Source organism: Pollicipes pollicipes, unplaced genomic scaffold, assembly GCF_011947565.3.
Source record: "Pollicipes pollicipes isolate AB1234 unplaced genomic scaffold, Ppol_2.1 Scaffold_6138;HRSCAF=7277_pilon_pilon_pilon, whole genome shotgun sequence".
Taxonomy (NCBI): Eukaryota; Metazoa; Arthropoda; class Thecostraca; order Pollicipedomorpha; family Pollicipedidae; genus Pollicipes; species Pollicipes pollicipes.
In genome coordinates, this window is record NW_023596818.1 from 11,212,107 (window position 1) to 11,236,530 (window position 24,424).

General features: G+C 45.8%; 1 protein-coding gene across 1 annotated transcript in view; it reads left to right on the forward strand.

Moving 5' to 3' along the window:
- Window positions 1–24,424, forward strand: part of LOC119105296 (transforming growth factor-beta-induced protein ig-h3) — a 131,775-nt gene that overhangs the window by 47,773 nt on the left and 59,578 nt on the right. The window contains exon 8 of the mRNA XM_037228763.1: window positions 20,377–20,496. Coding sequence (XP_037084658.1) covers window positions 20,377–20,496 — 120 coding nt within the window. The remainder of the gene's footprint in view (window positions 1–20,376; window positions 20,497–24,424) is intronic.

Consider the following 24,424-nt stretch of genomic DNA (forward strand, 5'->3'; position numbering starts at 1 on the left):
AAAGGTAAAACAAGGTCGCTGACCTCATTGAATTTTTTAAGAGCAGGTGCGGTGGTTGCATGAGGATGTCTGGAGGCACTTGAGACACCAATACGGAGTTTGACCTTGTTTGACCTCATTTAACCCCAAAGCTATTACTTAGCAACCACAAGTTTTGACACAATTGAGTTTACGTACAGGTCAATCTACTCTGTGAATTTGGTGCCTCTATTTTTCTTTGAAATCTCAGCGGTCAAACTGATCCTCCAGCCTAGTGAAGGATATTCTGCAGTCCAACCGGGACACGTGTTTAAGGTCAAAGTAGACTACTGATCTAAAATCCCCAGACGTTCATTCAAATGTGAAAATCAAAACAATCTCGCATAATTTTGATTGCCATAACCGTCTCAAGGTAACAAAGACACACATGAGCATCGGTGACCTTTTTCTTAGAACCGGTATCTCAGTTCAAGGCGATTGCATGAGAAGGTCGCACTGCACCGCCTTGAGCTGTTCCCCACGTTCCGCTGCGTCGCGGCTGTGACCTGTGCGGTCAGGTCGCTGCTCCCCCCCCCCCCCCCCAGCGTCCTTCTGGGCCGCGCGCCGCCGGTGCGTCAGGTCACAAATGGCAGCTGCCAGGTGTGGAGCGCACAGAGCTCTAATCATTCCACGTTTGGATGGTGCAAGTCGGCCAACAAGAGATGTAAAGGCTAGGACGAAATGCTGTCGGTGGTTCTTCGCGCACCAATGCCGGCAAGCGGCTAGTCAGTAGGTCTGTCATAAAGAGAATGCTCCACTTTTGAGAATATTGAAGGCAGCATCAGATATGCTAAGATAAGCTCACTCATAAATATTGGAACACTTTTCAGTGTAAAAGACTGCTCTGGACAACAAAATTTCTTTATTCAGCGAATATGCTTCACAGTGCTTCGTTGTTTGATTGTGTCATGAAACATTTGTATGACACTAAGGTGATGCCAAAATGGTCGTATAATTGAAGAAGTTAAATCTCCCGAGAGGTGTCCATGGCGGTGTTGGAGGTGTTTACTGAACAAAATATATTTATGCTCTCGGGTTTTGGTCCTTTCCGTAGTATTCGCGCACACCTATCCTCGAATTTTAGGTGTTTGCTTGCATTCACATGCTCATTTATGGCGTTAATTTTAAGTTATTCGATTACAAGTTATATCTCCGCAAGAACTAGCAACCATGTCCAACTTCTTGTATCATGTGGCACAAAAAGTACTTCGTGATTTAAAGTTGCACGCCCTGCAAAACATTGGTTGAGAGCCAGTTCAGGTCCTTTATATCTGGATAGCATGCTCATAGACGTCAGATAGAAGGGATTCGTCGGCTGTATTTGTCTTGGTCTTACACGCCGCATGGCGAATGGTACTGGATTTCAAGTAACGCTGCTATGGCTTCATGCACGCCTGAACAGCCTTGAAGTAGTCTGCACCAAATATTCTGCACATCTTAGCGGGCATGTAGCTCATAAGCTATAAGTTTTTACGTCTTGAGAAGGGCGGAGCTGTGAACTGGGCCAAATAATCTCCAGGATGACTATTTCAGCTCGGAGCCCCATTCAGATGTGAAATACTCCCTCTAAGCCGGCCAGCAGCATTGCAATGTTGACTGTTCCAAGGATCGTCAGTCCACGGCAACGGACTCGAGCCAAGGGCGGGTGTCCTTAGGGCTGCAATTACATACTTAAGCAGTCCGAAAGCACAGTCTTTAGCGTCCAACTTTTGGACTTACGTCACGGTCATTCACAATTATGCCCAACGGTGATCCGGTATCGTGGGTCGGCTTTGCAATGAGCTGTGACTGAGAGTAAACCTGTACGAAATTTTTGACGTTTTTCAAGACGGACCCTGCTGACGAGGCAGAGATGAAGTTTATCCATTTGCTTAAGTCGTATATTTTTTAGGTCTTGATCCAGGTTGTTAAGACATCACATTCTGGAGTTATGATTCCAGTGTGCCAAGATCAGCCGAGATAACTACAAAATTAGCCTCGAAAATAACTAAATGGTTTGGCAGAAAGCAGTACAGTACAAGCGAAATGTACTGTAAACCCACGTTGGCTAATCCGGGGTGCCTGTTTTAGCTTCGCATCATTTGAAGCGATTCCGTGATAAAATTGCTTCCGAGTGTGTGCATCGAAATAGCTGTAGAACATCCCCGCTTTGTGATGCTGGGGTGTTGCCGTACGTTTTTATCGCACCCGTTTTTCTGTTTTAGGTGTTCCTGTTCTTTATGTGTCGAGTTAGCAGATTGTAAATACCACTATATCTCACCTTAATCCACACGCCATTTTCATCAAGAACATGTCAGAGACGTGTTTAAGGTTTACGTGAGATATCAACGCCGAGGTTTTCAATCACATGCTAGTATTGCCGCATTCAGTACACACTTTTGCATTGCATAGCTTTATGTCAGTATGGGACAATGCGCATATCAGGCCCACAAATGCCAGTTGACCTCATTCGATACCACCCAGCAGGTAGGTAGAAAGATATCAGTTGCAGCCAGAATATATATCAGTCGCTGAAGACGCACAAGGCCGCAAGAGGAAAGATTGCTCTAGCACACGGGATATGAAATTGGCAGCTCGCTCAGTTCCTCCCTGGCTGGACAGATGGAGTGGCATTGCCACGAAACATTAAAAGGCACAGGCCAACGTCTGCGTTTGGTAACAGTAATGGGACTAATGGAAAAAAATGGGATGTCAGCATTGTTTGTGATTCCAATCTGACCTTTGAGGATTGCTGCTCCTTATCCAATTTACATTTTCCAGCACCGGTGATATGTCGGCGTGATTACCCGTGGCGACATAATACGCTTACTGATTTGCTTTTCCTAGTACCTCTGATAAAAAACGCGATTGCTCGACGGTAGTATAAAAACCTCCCTGAGATGCGGTGACTATTCGAGGAAACGGCGCAAATGTTATTAGCACCATCACCGCACATTCAGCGGGCGAAGCGTCGCCACCTCGCCGCAAACGTGACGCGAGCGGAGCGCCACGTCCGCCGACATTCAGTGCCGCTTCGTTGGGACGAGGCCGGGGGCCTGATGTTGGCCGTCGGCGGGGTTGGAAACTGGGTAGTGGCGACCCTGGCCGCCGGTACCGATTGGAAACGCTTGGAAAATGACACTATAAATTCCCACATAAAGTATTGATTGTCATGGTTTTTGGTGAAACGTATGCTTAAAGTTGGAAATCATTCGCTAACGCCCCTCATCCGGACTCATTGTCTATGAGCCGTCGTACGGGTTTTCTAGACGTTTTTCCTGGACAGGACAGTCTCACGAGTAACTGCTAACTGCCAGCTAGCGTGCTGTGTCCAAGCAGTCCAGTCAGTCCATGCAGGTCAGGTTCGCGTGTGTGGTATCAGTCTCATAAATCAAGGGTCAAATGCGAGAGGACGGCAAACTAAGCGACGTTAGATGTAGTTGTCGGGCTGCATTACATGTCCATGGTCTAAGGCATGTGAGACTTGATCGTGACTTTGCACAATTTATTCCCTAAATTACTTTACCTTATGTTACATTGGACCTAGATTGACCGTATATTACCATGCCTAACTGCATGTAATTGCTTTGCCTCATCATTTAGCGTGCTAAGACAACCGTAAGGTCAACCGTAAGGTCAACCGGAAGGTCAGGGATACCGGAAGGTCAACTGGCACCCATATGTTATCACAAGCATACGTCATTTGTCCCCTGAGCCCAAAACGCCGCCGGTGTTCCGCTTACAGACAGGTCGCCTTTCATGACTTATCTGATTTAAAAGATTCTTCAGGTTCCCTGTGGTTTGTTGTTAACGGCAAAAACCCTGTTGATACAATTTGTATCACCATGCATACGAGCATCATGCACAACTGATCATGCGCTTGAGAGATGGCACGCAATTTCGAAGAAAATATGGTGTCTCGTGTAACCCACCTCGGGCGAGCTTTACCTCTGATCCTCTGATACCTCTGATCAACATTCTTCACCAAACATTTTCTTTGAGGAAATGTTATTGGTCAGCTCCTTGTCAATTTTTTAAAATTTTGCTTGAGGACCACCGACATGTGTCGTTTGCCTCGTGTTGCGCGGCTCCTCTGTCATGCAAGTCAAACTTGGACTGTCCCGTAGTACAGGTCTGTACCCCGGTGCAGTCTAACGTTCTGTAGGACCTCTTCCTCGACATGGACTCCAGTCTTGTTTGATTAATTTGGAAGTCATCTAGTCGCACCATTTTATGGCTATGACCATTGCTAGATGTAAACACACACACACACACACACACACACACACACACACACACACACACACACATATATATATATATATATATATATATATATATATATATATATATATATATATATATGCATATATATGGGGGAGGAAGTGCTCGTGGGCGTGTGAGTGTGGCATACGTACCGTAGACCCATGGCTTGTTCCCATCGTCCCCCCGCGGTCTGTAGACGGGAATTTCAGTATGTGGAGCGTTACTTTTGCTCGGGTGGGGGTAGGAGTCGGTTTGGGTACGGTTTTCTACTTATTTGCGGGAGCTCCGGCCTCCCAGCTTTGGGAATGAAGATGCCCAATCCGGGAAGTACTTGTTTGTTAGCCATGTTGATAGCATGCTGCGTCATTTTTCTTTGCTCAGCGCTCTCCATCCTCCAACTCATTTTGCTCAAACTACACCTGTGGGAGCCGGGATGGCTTACGGTCTGTTAGCGGGGCTCTGGTGGAGGTCTGCAGGCGGGCCCAGGAGCAAGAGGAACGCCAGGCCCGTCCTTCCCCGTCGATTTTTGCTGCAAAATAACCGTTTGGCCGAGGCATCTCGATCACTGGAGAGCGTGCAGGCGATATTTTCCCCATCCTTGTGTTTTCTGAATTATCACGGAGACCGAAAGTTCCCACAAGCAGCTTTGGATGAATCTATCAACAACAAAAAAACGAGACGTTCATGCGATCAACTACCCACGAAATCGACCGGTCCTGTTTTTAGATGAAGTCTGACTGGTCAAATCTTCTGCTGGCCGTGAGCAGCGGTCGGCCGGCCGCACCAGGGAGCGAGCGCTGGTGAAGCCACAGGGCTCCCGTCGGATGGAAGCACGCATTCGCAGAGCGAAATAGATTCCAGATGCTTTTCTTGGAGAGGGCTTGTCTCTGAGTGAAGCACCTCTCAGTTTGACATCGGACTCCCCCGTCCAGTGATGAGTGTTTCGCCGAAAGTTGGCGCATCCTTTCGCGGAAACTTAAGTGGGACTGGACTATTTCGCACGCCTGGGACTTAGCATGTGTGCGTGAGTGTCTGGCGAACTTCACTCCTTGTATTTGAAATCAGCTGACACTCCACATACATGCGTGGCTATTACGTGTTATCAGTATAAGAGATAGAACAGTATGTCAAAAAACAACGGGAGGGTCTGAGGGATGAGCAAATACATAAACTCAAGGAGCTAGAATCGCCTTTGAAATAGGGTGGGAGTGAAAAATTCCATCGCAAAAAGACCGTGCGGGAGTGAAAAAATCGATTCACAAAAGGCGAAACTTATAAGCTCGTGAGGGACGCTTTAGCAAACAAAGACATCTATTTCAAGTTGGCATGGACGTAATATCAGAAACCTGACAAAACTATTTCATTTTTTAACATCTTAGGCCATCTAAGTGAAACAGAATACATTAACACGCGCTTGGGTGGGGCGGGGGGCAATTTGACCCCCTCCCCCGAGGGCTTTTCCCGAATGGTCTTTGAACTGCGCGGCGTAGCCGCGCCACATTTTGCATAGCTGTTGAAGATTGCACGGCAGATAGTTTGACATACAAATTTTAGATGTACCTTGTAAGGTCGCTGACCTATGACAGGTCAAAGTCAGCCCATGGTTTCAATGAAGGCAATTTCTAGGGAATCGTTCAATCTGATACAACAACGGAGTGTTTGATGAAGACATACATATCTGAGATGCTTTCTTAGGCACCACAAATATTGAATGATCAAATTACGTTCACCTAAGGTCAGGTATGATGGTCAGACCAGTTTCAAAACCGCCCTGATTTATTCCTCCAGGGCTTGCTGTATGGGATAGCTTCTGGTGCACATTTCAAATTTATTGACAGCAGGAACCGCATTATACATTTTCAATTGACGTCTTAGAGATCAGAACAGGCTATTGACCTAAGACGACCCGGGTCGAACGTTTTGTTTTAGGGAACATACTGCCTATCGTAATCTTTGTCGCTTATTCAAATGAAAATGCAGAGCAGTCTTGTATCATTTTGGCCACCATGACCTTGCAAGGATCAAACAAGGTCGATGACCTCAAATGGGCTTGTGACCTTTTGCTTAGAGACAGTTGCCTAGGTTATGGGGCGTTTTGGAGACCGATCTGGAATTTGACCTTGTTTGACCTTATTTGACCTGAAGGTCATGACCTAGGAAGCTGAAGCCTCAAGCTAAGTGAGTTCACATATAGGTCAAGACACCCCATAAATTTGGTGTCTCTAGCTTTCTTAGTTCACGAGATCTCAGAGGGGGGTTCAAATTGACCCCCCACACCCCAGCGAAGAGTGTCTACCCGGCCAACCGGGCGTGTGTTAAAGCACAGTAATTTCATGACAGTATAATGAGCACAACGAATTATTAAAACCAATATTTTGATGCCGCATTTTTTAATTCCCTTCCACAGCACTTCTAAAACAAAACAAAGCAAAGCAATTCAATAATAATATAGCAACAGAAAATTCAACAAGCATAAAACACTCAAACAAAAAAGCATCGGACTCCTGCATATCAGCCCATCACCAAGTCAAACAGAATATACATACTTCTGGCTTTTGTTAAGGTGGGGTCAGGGAAGACAAACATTTTGTCACTGTTTCTGACAAAATACCAATGCTTATTTCCATGAAAGTAGCCTATGCCTAACCTAAAGAGGCCTTACATCATCTCTTCCTGTGTAACCAGTTTGTAGCAGCAGTTGTGAGTTACTGATTCTTGCGCAATTCCTATTGCCACTTGCCATGCACTTGACCAACTTAACCTAACTTAGAGTAGCCCATATGATGAACATCATCTCAACTCACCTATCTGTTGACAGCTGCACTTGTGATAAAAACATGATATTTAAAGCTAGTTTTTGGCTGGTTTCAACTTGTTTTTTATTCATTTCATTTGTGCATGCTTGTTGACATCAGACAAAGTTGACAACATGCAAATCAAGACACTTTAAATCACTTTGAACAGCTTATTTTGATTTTCATGGTTAGCCTATGTAAAGGGCAATAATGGGTATGCTCGACAAAACAATCTCTCCTCTCCAAAAATGACATGACTTTTAGATGACCATGCCAGTATTGCTGCTTGCCTTTTCAGATGCTGCAAATGCATCCATTTGGGCTTGCTTATTCCTATTTAATGACAGAGTTTGAGATGTTGGCTTCACACTTTAAATGGGGTGGTCGGACTATTTGTTACATACCAATATTTAACTCATGTTATAATCGCTATGCAGCTTAGAGTATTCCTGTTTTAAAAATGTAGTGCATATATACAGTACAGTCATTTGCCAGTCAGTAAACCATGACAACTAAAGCAAACATCTGGTTAAAGCAGCCATGAGGGACCACTGAGAAATTTGGGGCAAATAGCCAGGACATGGAACAAAATAAGCCCATTGCATGCCTTGTGGCATCATACTTTGTCTTATGGCAAAACTCGACGCATTAAAACAGAAAATGGTTACCAATTATGGTTGAAAGCAGGTAAGATAAGCAATTACTTGGTCCACAGAAGACTTACCGGCTTCTTCCTGCTCCCCGAAAACAAAAATTCAGTACCTTTTGCATGGTCTGCTGGCAAACAGAGTCATCCGACTCACCCCCAAATACAAATATCAATCATGCCCACCAACCTTCGAGATTAAAATCCGAAACAAGTAAGAAGTGCGCATGATAAACATCTCCACTGGGCAGAATTTGGCCATTAAACACTTCTGTGTTAGCTGCGTCAGGTCTGTCCCAAGGCTCTATATGGCAGCGTATTCTAATGCTGCCATACAGAGGCAGCATTCGGCAAGGATATTCTAAGCCTTGCCAGGTAGCCTGGCAAGTCAGACACTCGAAAAGCTTGGACTTATCTTTATTGAGCACCGCCATGAACCCAAAAAACAGTCCACCGAAGGTTTAAGAGGGTAAAGATGGCGGTAAAATATGTCCCGTGCTTCAGATTGTCTCCATCATTCGCTGTGAATGGTTCACGCTTGGGTGTATATCAGACATATTTGGGCGGCTGGCGAATTAATCCAATCTTTGTATGAAATACACACAAGTTTGCACTTGGAGCATCTTGCAGAGAAATTGGTCAACATTTTAAGCAACAGATGGTACCTAAAGATGGCATCAAACAGATGGTATCTAAAGACAATCGAAAAGGCAGAAAGAGTAAAGTGGTGTCACACTGGTATGATACCCAAAAAAACATAAATAGCTAAATAAATAAAAACACTGGTGCTTTTCCCGAAAAATTTTGTAAGCAGCTGATTTGGCTTAAAATCTGTTAACGTAAGTGCTCAAATAATGATATTCCTCTCGTAAGTTTAATTTAAAAGGCATTTCTTGAACTTTTCACTCTTGCATTTCGGGAGTGATGCAATTAGTGATCAAGTTACATCGGGAAAAAAAGAAGTACCTAGAGTAAAATTCTCTACCAGGCCTTGCTGATGTTTGCTCGAGGCTCTGCTTTCGTGGTGTGGTGGTGAGACCAAAAAAAGGGATGCGTGAAATCCTTGCATTTGGCGCACAGCTGCAAATTGTAATGCATTTTGTAAACAAACCAAACTTAATGCGTGCACGCGGCTGGGGTCGTTGGGGTTCTTGGGCTTAGAGGTACCTGGCGCCCTTGCTCTGTGCATGCAAAGACATGATTCAGATGTTGGTGGGGCAGGACATAGCCATAGATGTCCAGGTTCTGCGAAGCCTCGTTTATGCTTGGTGGTTTCAAGTGAGCTCGGTTTTGGATGACATCTGAAAACCTCAGAAAGGGAAATAGGGGTTTGGCATGTGCGATTAGACAATGTCAGGCAGGAGTGAAAAATTCACATAAAATATGGGGAAAAGGAGTGAAAAATTCCTCCTCATAGGGTATTGCTTTACACCTAAAGTCGGCAATTCTAGGACACTGCATAAATGCATGCACGAACAACAGTATGAGATAACCCTATCGCTCAAAAAAGAACCTGGCGACGCGCTTAGAGCTTGTTGAATTCCGTCTTCGAACATCCACCGGCAACTCATTAGTGATAGACCCCGATCGGTATGCAAAGGACCGCTGCCCTACCGCCGAGCGCGTCGCCGGGGGCGCAGGTTATGGTCCATGAGGGTAGTTCTGTCACTGGTCCCAGCGTCAGCGTATGTTTGAGGCAAACAGGCAAGACCTTTAGGCTCATCTCGCTTACAGACTTTGTGCGCAGCGACAACAGTTTGTACTGCACACATTTGGGGAGGCGTGGCAAAGTGCAGGTCATCCCGTGCGCGAGACACGTGGTCATACTTCCGGTGGCCAGTAACTACTCTGGTAGCGAGGTTAGCTACTTCAAGCAATCTCGCCTCATTTACAGCCGGACCCTGATCATAAACCGAAATGCAGTATTTCACGCGCGAGATGACTAGACACTGCACTATGGTCAGCAGCTTTCGCTTCGGGAGGAAATGTCTCAGGTGGCGGAGACCTATCGGGACTTCGATGCACTGGTTCTATCCTTTTCGTACTTCAACGCCTGCTCCACCTCCTGTGATACCCCCGATTCCTGGAAGCACTCCCTGGTTGATGCCGTTTTCAAATCCCGGGATTCAAGCCAAGTCTCCAATTACCGTCCTATTTCTGTTTTTCCTATAATGGCCAAATTTGTCGAGCGTGTGGTGCAGCGCACTACATCACTGACGCGTGCGTCCCAGCTCAGGTGGCGGTCAAGTAGCACACCCAATTTTTTACGGTTAGGCTCTCCCGAACGGTCTCTCCACCGACCCGTCCGCTGACAGGGGAAAGTCCGCAGATGTTCTCTCGGGTGCCAAGGAGAGGAAGATCTGTTTTTGATGCGTTTAGCTTAAGACAGTGGGCATGAAACCACGATGCTAGGGAGGACAGGGTGGTTTCCATGCGCTGAATGAGGGACGGAAGGTTGCGTTTAACATCGGATATGCGGATTTGGGTGTCGTCTGCGCACTGGGTCACATGAGCGTGCAGGTTGAGGTCGTTGGCGAAGATCTGAATAAGAGAGGACCAAGGGCTGATCCCTGGAAGACTCCCATGGTATTGGCGAGGGACTTGGAGACCACTCTGTCACCAGGAGAAGAAAAGATGCAGCCTAACTGGGAATGATAAAAAATGGGAGGAGAACCAAGCCGGGTTTTAAATGGCTGGAGCTTGGACAGTAGCTGATCATGAGGAATGCCATCGCAAAATTCACTGAGATCCAAGAGGCACAGGAGTGAAAGATGGCCACGATCCGAGTTGGAATAGATGCGGTTGGTCACGTGAGCAGAGCAGCCTCAGTGGAATGTTACGGAAGGAAACCTTGTTGGGATGATGGCAGAGGATGATTATCGGGCATGTAGGTAAACACTTAGCGTCGCAGCACACGCTCGACAGTCTTGGCCATGATAGAAACAACAGAAATAGGACGGTAAATGGAGACTTGAGTTGAATCCCGGGATTTGAAAACGGGATCAACCTGGGGGTGCTTCCAGGAATCGGCAAAATTGCGGGGGTGAGGCAGGTGTTGAAGTACGGAAAGGATAGAACCAGCGACGTCAAAAGAGAAGGGCAGGATACCAATACAAACGTCATCAGGCTCACACGGCCCGGAACGTTTCGTGGAGAACATGACCTCATGCGGCCCGCTGAGGGTCGTGCCAGTCACCCAAGAACCGCAAGCGCCCACCCTGGGCAGGCGACATAAAACGTCAGGTGTTCCTCCGAGACCGGCCAGGTTGGCTGCAACACGGGAGCCGACATTGACAAAATAAGCATTCATCTCGTCTGGGGTCGCGGCTTGGAGGTTGCGAGCACTGTTCTTTTTCCCGCTAACAGCGGACGGACCGCAACAACTGGGCGGAAAGCCGGCGACCTCCCCTCGTGACGCAGCACACTCCTCCGCTGTGCTATGAAGACAAGGGTCACCGGGATGACGGCTGGTGCGCCTGGATTTATCAATGACATTAGTTCGATCGGAGCGTGTTTTTCGATGATTGGTGTAAGACAATGAAGCAAACGAGACCACATGTTAGCGGCTGATGGGAGCCTAAAAACACCGGACCGGTCGGCATGGTGCAAATCACGAAGCAAACAAACATGATCAGTTCATTTCATTGGTTAAGTATGGGTGCGGAGAGGCTTGACACGACACCTTGGCAAAACTAAGAGCGTGCGAACAAAATGGTGAGGGCTAAAAGCGCAGTGAAAAGCTCCAACACGCCGAACGACGTTATCTAAATGAGAAATAACTACGTCTTAAAGCGACCCGGACGAAAAAGCGGATTCTCCGACAAACTGGTGCGGATGAAACGATCGGAGCGTCTCATTTAACTGGTTCATTGCAACGTTGCTACCAGTGTCCAGTAAATTACAACTTAAATCACCCATGATGACGATCGGCCCGGGGTGCTGCAGAACTGCTCGCCGATATTGCAGTTCCAGCTCGTGGAAGTCCGCCAGGAGAGCAGCCACGGCGCAGCGGGGGGGGGGGGGGGGGGGGGGGGGGGCAGACTGCAGCCACAGTAAAATGCGGACCGGACTCCGATCTCAAACTCAGTCAGGGAGGCTCCAGCCGACAGTCCGGACACTCAGATGCCGGCTGTGTGACGACAGGAGCTTCGTAGCAGTCACGGCTGAAAATTGTCACCCCTTATCGAGTTGGGTGATTTGAAGACATTGTGATTTTTTGGGTCTACCCTGCTACTTGTCATCAACGAGGGCTCAAGTTGGCTTCGACAAGTTGACAAGTCGCTCGTGACAGGATTCGCGTCACAAACATGCGGCACGGTTCGTTGATTTTGAGCTTCCTCGCAAACTGATTCGCTTGGCGGCGTAGAAATGATGGTGTTTTTGTGATAGATAATTTTCATCTGTTAACGCCGGCCCACATGAAGTTTCGATCGCTGACATCGTTTGGCTCTGAGCTACTTGGCCCATGGCTCTGAGCGGGCCACGTGAGGGAGCATTTAAAAGATAAGCTCTCAGGCATTATTTTTGCAAATACTTCGTCACTCGTACTCTACTTGGACCAAAAATAGCGAGAAGGGAAAAATTTCGCCCCATCCTTTACCCCTTCAGGACATGTCATACTCACAGGCCCTTAAGTGCGTGCTAATGGACAGAAATATATACATGAACTTCCTGCCTCGCAGCCTGTGGATTAAGTTTTTAGAAATTGACAACGCATGCACGGAGTTCTAATTTCGCCAAGATGGACGAAAATTTGTCAGAGTGTGAGTGGACCCCACAACCTGATTGGATCCCACGGATTACTTGATGGCCATGAGGCTCACTTTTCCGATGGGGTAATTTCCCTTTCACACAGGGATCCATTTCAAACCAGCAATGGCCCCCTAGCTGATCCAAGAACCTTAGACGTGTCTGGGAATCTCGTAAAAGTTTCATTCACTTTTGATCCATTTCGTAGCACAGCACAGATCCATCCGCAGCACATACATTAAAAAGCAGTTCTGGCGGGTTAATTCCTGGCACTCCAGAGCCTCCAAAGAGGGTAGCCGCCTCCCCTTTTCCTCTCGGCCACATGCTTGGTGCAGCATCGATTACGCATTCAGATATGTGATATTTGTCACATATATATATATATATATATATATATATATATATATATATATATATATATATATATATATATATATATATATACATGCATGTTTAATCAAAAAGACCAAAGGGAAAATACGGAATGCTGGTGCAACAATACTCATATATTCGTCAATCTGTGCATTCTTACGCTTCGAGATACTATCTCACCGTCGGAAAAATATAAATGGCGCAAGAAATTAGTTTTGAGTTTTTGAAGATGAAAACAGTACATTGCTGTCCAGTAAACACCCCTTAGTACCGAGAAGACAAATAAACCATGTTTAATTAAAATAAGAAAAATTGTATCCCATTTTGAAAATATGTAAATACACCAATGATGGATATCCTACAAAAACGCGAACATATTGCCACAATCACACTCAGCATTCAATGCCCACCACCTAATAACTCAAGAGTTTTGCAAGAATTCGTCTGTCTGCTTAGGGCTGGAGTGAGTTTGTTAATAACTGTTATTTCCAAAATTTGAAGGTTTCATCTGTACTTGCGCGTCTAAAGAATGTCAGTGTTGTCCGTCACTTGTCCTGCCAATGTCCTGTCGTGTTCGTGTCGTAGGTGCTCCAGAGGTGGCCCGTCACGTAAGTGCACTGTCAGGCGTCGTGAGGGTCGTGGTTGCACCAAGGTAGTGTGTGGGACGAAGTTTGAAGCCTTCGATATTGCACTTAAATTGACTCCGACGTTAGGGCATATTAGTCCGCTATTGTTTGTACATTGGTGCATTTTAGCTTATCATTGTTTTCACATAGGTACATTTTAGGTGCATCGTGTATTGTAAGTTGTAATTGATACATTATATTGGTATGACCACAACAACCATCACACCTGACAGTTCACTTATGAGACGGAGCACCTCTGGAGCACATGCGGCACGAACGTGACAGTGCATTAACACGACAACTGCCGAGCAACACTGACATTCTTCAGATGTGCAATGACAGAAGACACATCCAAATTTCGTAAAACCTACTTATTAACGAACTCTCTCCAGCCCAAAAGAGACAAATATATTCTTGCACAACCCTTGAGTTATTATGTGGTGGGCGGTGAATACTATAGATGTAACTGTGACAATGTATCCGTGTATTTATTATGGGTGTATTCTATATACATCACAGCAATACTACGATTTGGTCCTTTTTTAATTGGTCATGCTTCATTTGTCTTCTCTGTACGAAAATATATTTCCAGGAAGTAACGTACAATTGTATTATAAAAATAGGAAAACTTACTTCTTGTGCCATTTAAACTTTTCCGGCATGGGATAATAGCTCAAAGTTTGAAAACGCACAGATTGACAAAGGTATGAGAGATTAGACATGAACAATATTTGATCTAAACGATGACGCTAGGTCAAAAGTTCGGAAACCTGAACAATGCATAAAAGAGCTCGTCAACACTGAGTCAGCGGTCATTTTGAATCAAATATGCATAACAGATTATAGGATTATAAATATGCCGAGATTATATATATATATATATATGTATATATATATATATATATATATATATATATATATATGGAGGCTTCGTTATATGCAAGGGCAAATTAATGCACACTTAATCAGTTTCTTGCGCGTTTTGTCGATTGTTCAAATTAAGTTCTTCGTTGTTTTCGGTACGCCATAAATCTGTTTGCTTATGGTTATTCATATCAGTTAGCTATTATATATATATATATATATATATATATATATATATATATATGTATATATATATGTATATATATAGATTGACATATATGCATATATTATATATATATATATATATTTATTAATTTATACATACTTGAAAACCAAACCTTGCTCAAGGCTCAAGGATCATCCAACCTTGTCACCACGGAATCTCTCACTATCTTTCCTTCAAAAACGCTCTGATACTGCACCACAGGGGCACCGTTTCGTCTTTCGACCGGAAAACTGCTCCGTCAAGTACACGGTGTTGCAATGGGGTTCCCGCTCGGATGCTTGTTTGCGAATATGTACATGTGTTGGCTGGAGAACCGTGTCCTCAAAGACGTTATCCTAAACCGCACATTTACTGCAGACATGTCGAAGGCATATTTGTTGGTGTCAGAGACAAAACCCACCTTCACCAACTGCAGGCCGATATGCAGCGGCAATCGCTACTGCGATTTACGACTGACCTGAACGTCGACAAAGGCTTACCATTCTTGACATTTATGTGGTTGCGAGTAACGGATCTTTTGTGACTAAAATGCACCGTAAACCCACTGATGCTGGTAAATGCATGAATGCGGATAGCGAATATCCAGAGCGTTCCGCATGGCCGTCATGCGTTCGTCTCTACGCCGCACTCTAAAATATTGCTCCAGCTCGTTCAGCACACACCACAAACTTGAACGGTTCATGCATTTGCTCATTAATAACCGCATATATAATAACCGCATATATTGCTCATTAATAACTAAAACTAAATAAAGCGCACCATTATAACTAATTAATTGTAATGCCCCTACGGAACTTGCCGGTTCCGCAATCGACCGATGTGGAATGTTCACATCTCTATCATGACGCATGATAATGTACCTGGCCAGACCAACATCCGCGCAAAACCCACAATACAAAACTCCTATGCTCTGACCTAACTGAAAGCACACTGAATCTTAAACCATGCCGCCACAAACGCCATTTATAAATTCTCGAAGCCATCATCACCAGAGAAAGAATGTCTGGCTTAACACACGCTCGGGTGAGAATCAAATTGACTCCGAAGGTTTTTTCCGGAATGGTTTCCCAACGACTTGGCTTAGCCGCGCCAAATTTTGCATAGCTGTGAGCGATTGAATAGTGGATCGTTTGGTATCAAAAATTTAGATTTACCTCGTAAGGTCGCTGACCCACGGCAGGCAGGTTCAGGCCATAGATTCAGCGAAGCTGATTTATGGGGAATCGTTTAACCTGATGCAACAACGGCGTGTTAGACAAAGCCATACATCTATGAGCTACGTTCTTAGGCAACGCAAATTGAAGAAACAAATTCCATTGACCTAGGATAAAGTATAAAGATCAGTCCAACGTTAAAACCAACCTGTTTTATTACTGTAGGGTTTGCTGTATGAGATAGTTTCCGGTGCTCATTTCGGATTGATTGATAAGAGGAGCCACATTATACATCATCCACGGACTTCTTAAAGGTCGGAATAGGCCACTGACCTAAAATGACCCAGGTCAGCTTTTTGTTGGGAACATACTGCCTATCGTAACCTTCGTCGCTTATTCAAATGTAAAATTCATAGCAGTCTTGCACGATTTTGGTCACCATGGCCTTCAAACAAGGTTGCTGGCCTTCAATGAGCATGTGACCTTTCCCTTAGAACAGGTATCTAGGTTCTTGAAGCACTTTGGAGACCAAACTGGAGTTTGACCTTGTTTGACCTAGCATCAGCATCACAACATCACAGCATCACAACCTATTGACTTCAAAGTTTGACCTAAATGAGTTCACGTTCAGGCCAATACACTCTGCGAATTTGAAGTCTGTATCTCTCATAGTTTCTGAGATCTCGGGAGGTCAAACTGACCCCACCCAAGCGGGGGGTATCCAACCGGCCACTGGGCGCGCGTTAAACAAACAGCTTAGGTCATGCATCGCTTTGGACTTGTTCAGTCACCCAATGACAGCAGGTCAATTCGATACCTCGAACTTGCGATGGTGACAAACAGGCTGGAAAAGTGACGTGTGTGTGTTTGTATGTGTTTGTCATTTGACCTCATGGTCGGATGTATAATCTGTTAACTGATGGTCCACCTTTGATTTTCGTAGAGCATGCGTCGTTTTTTTTCGTATTCGAAATTTTTCCGTCCGGCTATCTAACATTGCTTTGACAATGGGGAACGAATGTCCTTGAAACGTTAGCTGTAGATAAGCCAGTAGTAATAGCCTTATTCCTCGGAAAAAGATTAGGAGAAAAGAGATCTAGTTGTGTTGGTATTTCGGCGACATACCTTCATCAAAAGGGTAGTAAAAATGTAATTCGTTTCAATAAAATACTTAGATAATAAAACAATTTCTGCCATTTGTTCAGATAAAGGCATGTCACCGAAATATCAGCGCATCTTCATCTCCATTCTCCTGGTCTTTCTGCGAGGAATAAGGCTATTACTACTGCCTTATCTAGGTGCATAATATTTCTTGCAAAAGCACTTAGGAACTTACGAAACCCTAGCCAGCTTAAACTAAACTAAACGACTATATAGGCAAAATAATTTATGACTTACCGAAAGCAACGAAGCGTTTAAATCGAACAATGGAGCAAACGCGCAAGAAGCTGATTGTTATCTAAAAACTAAAGTATCTTAAGCTGAGCCTCATCAACTGAACATCTAGATGTATCTTCGCTTTTCGGCGGGGAAAATGGACGGACTTACCTGCGCTGACAATCCGCCACTGTGTGTCAAATCAAGGCCGCATGTTTCGTACCTTGAACCTGTTTTGGATATGCATGGTTCTAACACCACGATGTGTAGCTTGGTCGCTAGCTCGTTGCGGGCTGAGTGGTACATGACTCATCAAACGCGTCGTCTGTCAGACCTCGCTCGACGCGGCCAGACGCAGCACAAAAATTCTGGGAAGTCTGAGAGCCCGTGTACTGGCGGCGCTAGCTGCAAAAGGTCAGCCACACGAAAGGTCAGAAGCACCACTTAGACAAGCGTCTGAAGAAGTCGGTGATGTAAACCGTTTAGCTCATGCCTGAGCAACGGTGTGCATCCATTGGATGGTTCGGAGTGAGAGACTAAGGGTGAGAGACGACTCAGAATGACGCTCGGAAGTCAGTGGAAAAAAACAAGACACGTAGAAAAGAATAACAGAGGAAATGCAAGGCAAGGGGTAGCAAAGAGGTAAAAAAGGGAGTGGTGCACCGATTCTCAGTTATCTCGCCATTCATTTATTGACATGTAGCACTCCACAGAATATGAAGGTAACATGAATTTAGCGGACCAGCATGGGGGCAAAAGTCAAGTTAAAACACACACACGCACACACACACAGTCAAACGGAAAACAAATTAGAACATACGCTTTCCTGAAAAAGCTATTAGAGCATTGGCTGCCTAGACTTACATTTTGGCGAGCCCACTGGCGGTACTTCGAGCGAGGATTTGGCTGGCACTGCCGCAGAGCAGCGAAGCGGTCGCGGAGAGCCTGAACCGACACTGAGACTATTTGTGAGCATAAATTTATTTCGAATTGTTCTTGGATCCCTTTAGGTCCAGGGTACCGCTAAGCGAAACTCGCTGCCTGAGCTCACCGCCCGACTTGCTCCCTCCAGCTAGCCGATAATGGTGCCCCTGCTCTTTCCCCAGAGGAGACCGTCGAGTTTGACGCCCCGCACATGATGTCGAGCTACCGCCCCAGGTCTGTGTTGGCCCTCGCTGGCCAGTTGACAGCTAGACTTTCCGTGTCAGTTGGTCGCCCTGGGACCTCGCATGTCAATGCACCCGTCCTGGTGCTCACTCCAAGTGCCACTAAATAACGAGTTCAGCATCTTTCCGCCAATCTGCAGAGGCAACAGATTGCCGAGCGCCTTCATGTAATTGGGTTGTGGTTAATTATGGAGGATGCCTGAAACTGCGGGTGGAGAGAATGAGCGGTTGCAATTCGTGTTCCATTAATAGCGTATCGTTAGTTCACCGGAGCAGAACAGGTTAGTGGGAATATTTCACATTTCGAGATATTGAACCAAGCATCAGTCGGGATGAAATAAGCTCACTTACCTTTACCTTTTACCTATGCCTTTTTATACATACCTTTTACGGCTACCTTACCTATATACCTATATTTACGGCTACCTTACCTATATACCTATATATACCTACTGGCATACTCCTAAGTGGAAAAGCTTGCCTTAGACAAGACAGTCTCTCTGTTTAGTAAATATGTTCCTCGATACGTCATTGTTTGATTATGCCATCGCATTTCACACAGCAGTGATTGGGAGGCAATTGATGGCCGTTATATTTTGAAATCGTGCCCACGAACGCCATATATGAACGCCTCGATCATTATATCTTCCTCGGCCTGGATTGCCGCGTGGGACATGGACTGGCAGATATGAATGACGTCATTATGGTATCATTACTGTCGAGGCGACTTTGAAATACTCTCCCAGAAAACTCTCCCCTTTTCATGGGCCTGCAGCTCAGAAAAGAGAGCGGTTTAGATCTCAAAAAGGGCAGGGCTGTGAACTGCTTGGGAACGTGCTCAAGATCACTATTTCAATTCAAAACTCCGTGCAAATGTGGAAAACTCTCTTTAATGTTAAGTGTGTCAGCAGTGCTCGTCTGAGGTCATTTGATGGTAGGGGTTTTATACCTCAGTATTTGGCTAGCGTAGGTGCAGGGCAGGTTTGGCTTGTGGTATTCGCCACGTGCGCTAGCTTTCAAACCCTTGTGCATTTAAACCGAAGAGACCCCGAGTGCGATCCTGCACGTACGTTTTTCACTCTTTTGCACCTGTGTTTGTTGTGAAAGGGTTGGAGACTGGGTGTTTGTTACCTTCCACAGTTGAATGGACAGGTGTTGTTAAGTGCGTGTTTGCGAGGTCGAATGGTGCGTATGGATCTTGTGACCTTTTCGCCGATGAACAGGTAGTAAGATAGTCTTACGTATCCTACATAAATTATAAACCCTCTCCGAAACTTAGTCTGTCAAGGTCATTCTTTTTTCACATGAACGAATTTCCGACGTCTGTGGAATGGTGGCTAAGTAAAAGTGACATAGCTAGGGCTTTCATGGCGACCAGAGCTGAAGCTGCTGAGAACGAACCGTGTGACAAAGCCCCCAGAGCACCTTTCTAAGAAATTGCATGGAAACACAGCGATCCATGATACGCTGGTATCGCAGTCAAGTCTTTAGTGTGTGATAAAAAGGGCATGCTGAGTTTGGCTGAGACATGAAAGAATTTAGGACGCAATTATAGGCTTCGTAGGGGGCAAATGGACTCAGGAAAGGAGGGTAGATGTTCGCAGAGAGTGGAGGTAACTGGTGAAGGGGAGGCTACCTTGATGCATAAGCGTTGCGTCAGAAGGGTAACAGCGACACGTGACAGCAATGCTGCTTGCTGACCGGAGGGATATGGTTTGAGTTGTTTTTTAGAGAACTGGCATGGTAGCATATGGGCCTGAATGCCTCGCATTTTCTGCCGCGTCATCTTCTCACAGAACGAAGTTGAACGTCGTAGTTTTCCATGCTCACATATCTTTGTGTCGCGTTTTTTTCAGTTATGCCACTATATGCATATGCGATTCTTCTGATCTCAGTAGAATTCGCTCCGCGCCAGCGTCAGCCGCCATTAATCGCTCGCCAGGCGTATCTTGGTGGCTGCGTTTCGAGACGTACGTTATCAGTGTTACGTACCAGCTTTGTGCTTTCTTTCAGGGTGTTTGTTTATCCTCTTTCAACACCGGTCCACCGACCCGTCCCACGTGCACCCCGCGTGTTTTTCTTTGAAGAAAAGAAAAAGCAGGTCTGAGGTATTTGTGACTGCATTCCATGTCTTCCAGTATTGGATCAGACGGGTCTGAGCGCCGAGATTGCGAACTGGACGGCGATGACGGTGTTTGCTCCCACGAACGAGGCGTTCGGCCGCATCAAGCTGCCCAAAAGCCTGCAGCAGACGAGAGGTGAGTAGAACAACCACCTGGTACTCGCCTAATGCAAGGTGCCTGGTGGCCTGCCTGAAGTATGTGTGCTGTTCTTCCTTTGGCTGCAGGCTGCAATACAATAATAATGATGAATTCTTCTGCCGAGAATACCCGAGCCTTGAGCATAGCAGAAAGTACGTCGCTAAACGAAGATGTGCAGCAATCAGCTGCGTTTATCATGCGTCTGCCCATAACACTTTTCCAACACGCGCCTAATCATGATCGCTTAACCAGTGCTTCCCGGCATGCAAAAGTTCGATTACTTTCTGCATATGAATTTAATGCTGAAAAACCAGGGGTTTAAGCCTTTTCATGCTGGCATCATATGTAAGGCAAGTATGCATTCAAGCAGGGTCACGCGCTGCCATTCGTGTTTCCAAAGTTATGTGTGATGTGGCCGTGGTTGCTAAGAAATCGGATAGCTGGGTTAAATGCACGCTACTCGCGCTAACTGGCAAACACCACGCGATTTGAACGCCCCAGGATTCACGTCCTGGTTTGATGATACACAGCTGAATGTCCAATGAATTTACAATTCTTCGTTTCTGTGTGAAACTAATTTTTAGCACATGCACTTGTGTCTCTGGCTAGCATGCGACCATCTCCGTGCGGTGGCTTACTAGCCACAGCTTTTCGCCCCCTCCGTGAATCCACTCCATTTCCTTAAAATTCCTGCCGTTGCACATCAGAGCTAACCAGGTTGTCTGAGGGCCTCCAAGCCCGACCTTGTCCGGAGCCACCGTCTCGTCCACCAACGCCAATGACCTGCGCCGCTGGGCTGACCTTTTGACGGCCGGCCGTCTGCTCCGGGTGCTGGCTGTCCGCACCGCGGCGCTTTAGCCGAGCTTCAGTCCGGCCCTGTCGGTGGTTTTCAAACTGTCGGGCCCTGTCGGTGGTTTTCAAACTGTCCTGCGTGTGGACGGTGCCGCCATTACGCAGTTAATGCATCGTGGGCGGAATTTACGCGGCCGGCTATGCATGTGATCAAGCGATAAGACCAGCGATCGCAAAAATAAGGACGGGTGGTTTAAACACGTCGACATCTTTAAGCTTGATTGAACTTGTGACATGACGGGGTCTGGCAACTGGCTTCCTTGGGGTCACACATCTGTGTCGTTTAGACACAGCGTTCAGGACAGGTGCAATCAACGACACAACACCGTTTGCACGCTTTTAGATTTTCACTGGAGAGGGAATGCCAAATGTCCAAACGTTTTATGTGTGCCCCAGCTAGATAAGCATGCAACATTCATTACACCCGATAGAAGCGGAAGAGCCCAGTGTTCCTAGTATTTGTGGCAATATGAGCTGGCATACTGAAAAATCGACCTGCAATTTACCAGTACAATTTACCAGTACAGTTTACCAGTACTTTTGAAGCGGCGAAATCAAACGAGCATTGGTGGCCATGTATCGTGATAATTCCCCACACTTTAAAGTCGCGCTCCCTGACACGAGTGAACGTTAAACGAAATTTATGCTTTAAAGACGTCAGGCCTATGGAAAACAGAACATGTTCCAAATCGGTGCCGAACCTGCCATTAAAGAGAAATTCAACCAATCAACCACGCGGACTACCACATCTTAATACACGATGTGCGACACTGTGATGAGAGGTGCTCAAACACAGGCCGCCAAACCGAAAGGTCTCCTTGACCCGTATGACCCGCACTGAGCATAAGCCAATAACGCGCCTGTTATCAAGCCATAGTGCACTTCCCAAGAAAATCAGCGCCATCATTCAGTCAAGACTTTCTGACACTCGACACACGGCGCCTTCATGTGAGAGGGCTGCACGGTGCGGACGTGGTCGCGTCACCCATAGTAGAGCGCCAGCGATCACGAGGGTTATATAAGCGCCCGGAGGTCATGGTGCCGTGCCGGAACGGAGGCCGGGCCTCACGCGTGGAAATCAAGCACGCTTCCATCTCAGCTATTTATCCTCCGATGTACAGCATCGTGGAAAGGGCGGAACGAAGCGCGGACGGTTGAGCTGGCAGGCTGTGATCACCCGAGTCGTGTGTGGGGTTAAAACGCAGGTTGCTACAGAACACCTCAAGCCCTGTTCACTTATGACTGGGCACTGTCCTGAAACGTTTGACAATTGCATCCTATACATAAAAACGGCTGATATCTTCGTTTAGCCCGTCCCTCTTGTTATATGTAAGTTCAGCCATTTTCGGTTTGACGTCTCATGAAGCATCCACTACAGTTGTAATTTAACAAGGGAAATGTACATCCGACTACTCCGAAATGCTTTCAGGCGTCAGATATTTCCGTATCCTTTGCAGTCAGTGCGCCGTTGCCAGCACGTGCTGACTTAGTGGACCGTGCGGTGCTCGGGATATGTTTGGATCCCAGCAGGGGCAGCCCCTGGCGAGAGTCGCCAAGCACGTTATTTGATTTCGGATGACGCGTGTCTCTGCATCACTTTCGCGTGCTACACTCGCAGCAAGGACGAATATTACCATGCACTTACACGCACGTGACCTGCGGTATGGCATCGACCTGACCATGCGTCGCATTCCTCCGTGCGGTACATCTCACTCCATGTTCGACTGACGCCCGGCCAGGCCCTCCCCCATCTCGCCAATAAGATCATTCCGGACTGGAGCGGCTGATGCTGGCCCGCAGCATGCGGGCTTGATAAGCCCGTAGGTCTTTAGCGGGTGTTCCTGGCTACAGTTCGGGTGATGGTCTTCTCGGTACAAAGGGCTTTCAAATACCAGTTTAGATAAAAAAGGACCTCGTGATCAGTGCCTTCAAAGGGAGAACTACTAACAACTGTTCCTGTCGGGAATGTTTGTACGCAGAGTTCGCTATGCTGATGCAGATTGCGTCCAAGAACGGGGTTTCCAAGGTAAACATCGATGATCAAATTGAAAGGCATGTAGAGCGAAAACCAAAAACTAAAGCTAAGACAAAACGGCCAAAAACATCATTCAATTCTACTGTCGCAATCACATGTCATTATCTCGCAAAGTGCACGAGCGCATTATTCAGGGAACTTTTCAAGACAGCGTAGCGTGCACCAGTGCGATAGTTCACCTTCAACTCACCATCATTTATAAGAACAGGAAAACAAGCAACCTTTCGGCAGAAAAAGAGGTGACGGCCAAGGACATTTTCAAGGCCACAGTGTGGTTCATCAATTCTCCTGTTCGTACGACAATTGCAGGCTTCGTGGGATAAACTACATTGGCGTGACAACTACTTTTTCCAAAGCGACATACTATCCGTCTTCGAGACGAGCTCCAAAACGGCACATGACACAGTGCCACCAAACAATACGGACGCCAGGTAATTCTCCGAAAACACAACAATCACCAAAATCCAACACACCAAAACACGACTGATGCCATTAGAAGCCCTATACAACCGCCAACATGCCACAGCACTCAACAAACAACTTATATCCTTCGTTCCACTCGCACATTTGGGAGAGATAAAAAACCCCGATTTGTGTGACCCGTTACACTTGTTTCATGAGATACATTGTGTTTTCATTTGAATCATCAAATATGTATGAAGTGTTCTTTTAATCGTGTAAGACATAACAAATCTGCTTTGGTTGGTTTAAGGATGAAACTGAAACGCAACGTTTTTTATGAATACGGGACAAATATACGACCGTTTATGTCACTGAATTTAAAGATTTAATTTTTGGACTTCAACGAAACACAAAAAACTCACAGAAAACATCGAACGAAACAACATAAAGTGTGCTTCAGCCCAAAACTTTTTGGTCTTTAGTGAAACATATTTAAAAGGAGGTATTTTGTCTATATATATATATATATATATATATATATATATATATATGTGTGTGTGTATATATATGCATATATGCATGTCTGTATATATGTTTATATGTGTGTATATCTACATGTATATATATACATATTCA